We start from the raw sequence: 2,121 nt of genomic DNA, 5'->3' as shown, positions 1-2,121 counted from the left end.
CTGTAACTTTAATGGTACATACCCTTTCAAACATGCAATTTTTTCTTGGATACAAATTGAAAAGTTATGATATTTAATTTTATACGCATTCAGATTCTCCTTTAAAAACGAATTCGGTCGTGTAAAACCAACTTTTGAAACATCAATTTCAAATCTTTATAGAAAAAGTAAATGTATTCTGTTGATTTTCTAGCCTTTTATGCATGTGAATTATTCGTCTTTGTGTTTGTAGAAAATGGATTCTAGAACAAATGAGGAAGCTGAAGAAAACCCAAAGCCTGAGGTTTCTGAATCGTTGTTGAAAAATGGTGGAGAGAACGACAAGTTGGGGGAGAGCAATAGGTGTGCGAGCAGCAAAGACATGTTGTTTAGAGCTGATAAAATTGATCTCAAAAGCTTGGATGTGCACTTAGAGAAGCACCTGAGCCGAGCTTGGTCAAGAAGTGTAGAACCTAATAGGCCTAAGGAACCGTGGGAGATCGATTTGGCTAAGTTGGAAATAAGGTATCTCATTGCTCGAGGAACGTACGGTACTGTTTATCGTGGCATTTATGATGACCAAGATGTTGCGGGTAAATTATTTGGTTTTACTCGAATGCTTGCTATGAGGCTATCTATATTTGAACTTCTCAACAATTTGAAATCCTCCTTATTGTAATATAGTGAAACTGTTGGATTGGGGTGAGGATGACATGGCAACTACAATGGAACTGGCTGCTTTACGAGCGTCATTCAAGCAAGAAGTTGCTGTTTGGCACAAGTTAGACCATCCGAATGTTACTAGAGTAAATAACATGCTTGCAACTCGCTTCTATACTTATCAGAGGGTCCGAAAAACCCCTTTTTTGATATTCTTAGTAATCATAGAGTGGAATGCAGTTTGTTGGCGCTTCAATGGGGACTTCAGATCTCAAGATTCCTACTACAAACTCAGCTGACGGTCCGAATGAACAACTTCCATCGAAGGCTTGTTGTGTGGTCGTAGAATTTCTCACGGGTGGAACCCTAAAAGGCTTACTATACAAGAATAGAAGGAAGAAGCTTCCATACAAAGATGTGATTCAACTTGCTTTAGATCTATCTAGAGGGTGAGTTTTTCTTGTATCATACCTAGATATTTCTCTCCTTAACAAATGAATATATAAATGTTAGTAATGTTGCAGACTGAGCTACCTCCATTCAAAGAAGATTGTGCATCGCGATGTTAAAGCTGAAAATATGCTATTAGATGCTAATAGAAACCTAAAAATTGCCGATTTTGGTGTTGCTCGAGTTGAAGCTCAGAATCCCAAAGACATGACGGGTGAAACTGGAACCCTAGGTTACATGGCTCCTGAGGTGATCTTAGTCTTTCACTATGTTTGATAGATGAAGATGTAAATCGCCTTAAAAATATAGATGTTTGGTTATTTTATGTAAATACAAAGGGCATAATTGGAAAACAGTGAAAAAAGCCTTTGGAGTTTACTAAGGGTGTGTTTGGTACGCAGACAGGACAGAACAGGACAGGACAGGACAGGACAGAACAGAACAGGACAGGACAGGTGTTCMGCGTTTGGTAAGACATAACAGGACAGGACAGAACAAGACAAAACTGGTTAAAATGACCAATTTACCCCCAGTGACATTTCAAATACATAACTACATATCACAACACAATGAACAATGAACAATCCTAAGAACCCTAAATCAAACATTTGAGTGAATTACGTCTAATGAACCAAAATTACTAGTTAAAATTCACATTTAAGCCTCGAAAATAGAAAAAAATTGAAACAAAATACATGAATTTCCCAATTCAAGCAGTAACAAATTTCCTAAATCGAAACAAAAACCCTAAACAAGATAATATTCAAATTCAAGCAGAGGCCTGCTGTGGAGAAGACAAGCGAGAGAGATAGAGATAGTTTTACCTTAAAAAAAGATGGAGGACACGRTGGAGATGGAGGCAGAGGCCGGCTGTGAAGAAGACGATRGAGATGGAGGTCTGCTGTGGAGGAGACGATGGGGATGGAGGTCTGCTGTGAAAAAGCTGTGAAGAAGACGATGGAGATGGAGGTTCGTTGTGAAGAAAACGATGGAGATGGAGGTCTCCTGTGAAGAAGACGATGGAGATGGAGG

General features: G+C 38.9%; 1 protein-coding gene across 1 annotated transcript in view; it reads left to right on the top strand.

Moving 5' to 3' along the window:
- Window positions 1–235: 235 nt before the first annotated feature.
- The window catches only part of LOC112501183 (serine/threonine-protein kinase STY13-like), a 2,987-nt gene continuing 1,101 nt past the window's right edge, over window positions 236–2,121 (top strand). The window contains exons 1-4 of the mRNA XM_025104864.1: window positions 236–572; window positions 664–785; window positions 880–1,088; window positions 1,164–1,338. Coding sequence (XP_024960632.1) covers window positions 236–572; window positions 664–785; window positions 880–1,088; window positions 1,164–1,338 — 843 coding nt within the window. The remainder of the gene's footprint in view (window positions 573–663; window positions 786–879; window positions 1,089–1,163; window positions 1,339–2,121) is intronic.

Source organism: Cynara cardunculus (assembly GCF_001531365.2).
Source record: "Cynara cardunculus var. scolymus isolate 2C chromosome LG 17, CcrdV1, whole genome shotgun sequence".
Lineage (NCBI taxonomy): Eukaryota > Viridiplantae > Streptophyta > Magnoliopsida > Asterales > Asteraceae > Cynara > Cynara cardunculus.
Note: the sequence above shows the minus strand (reverse complement) of the source record. Positions and strands in the feature narration are given on the sequence as shown.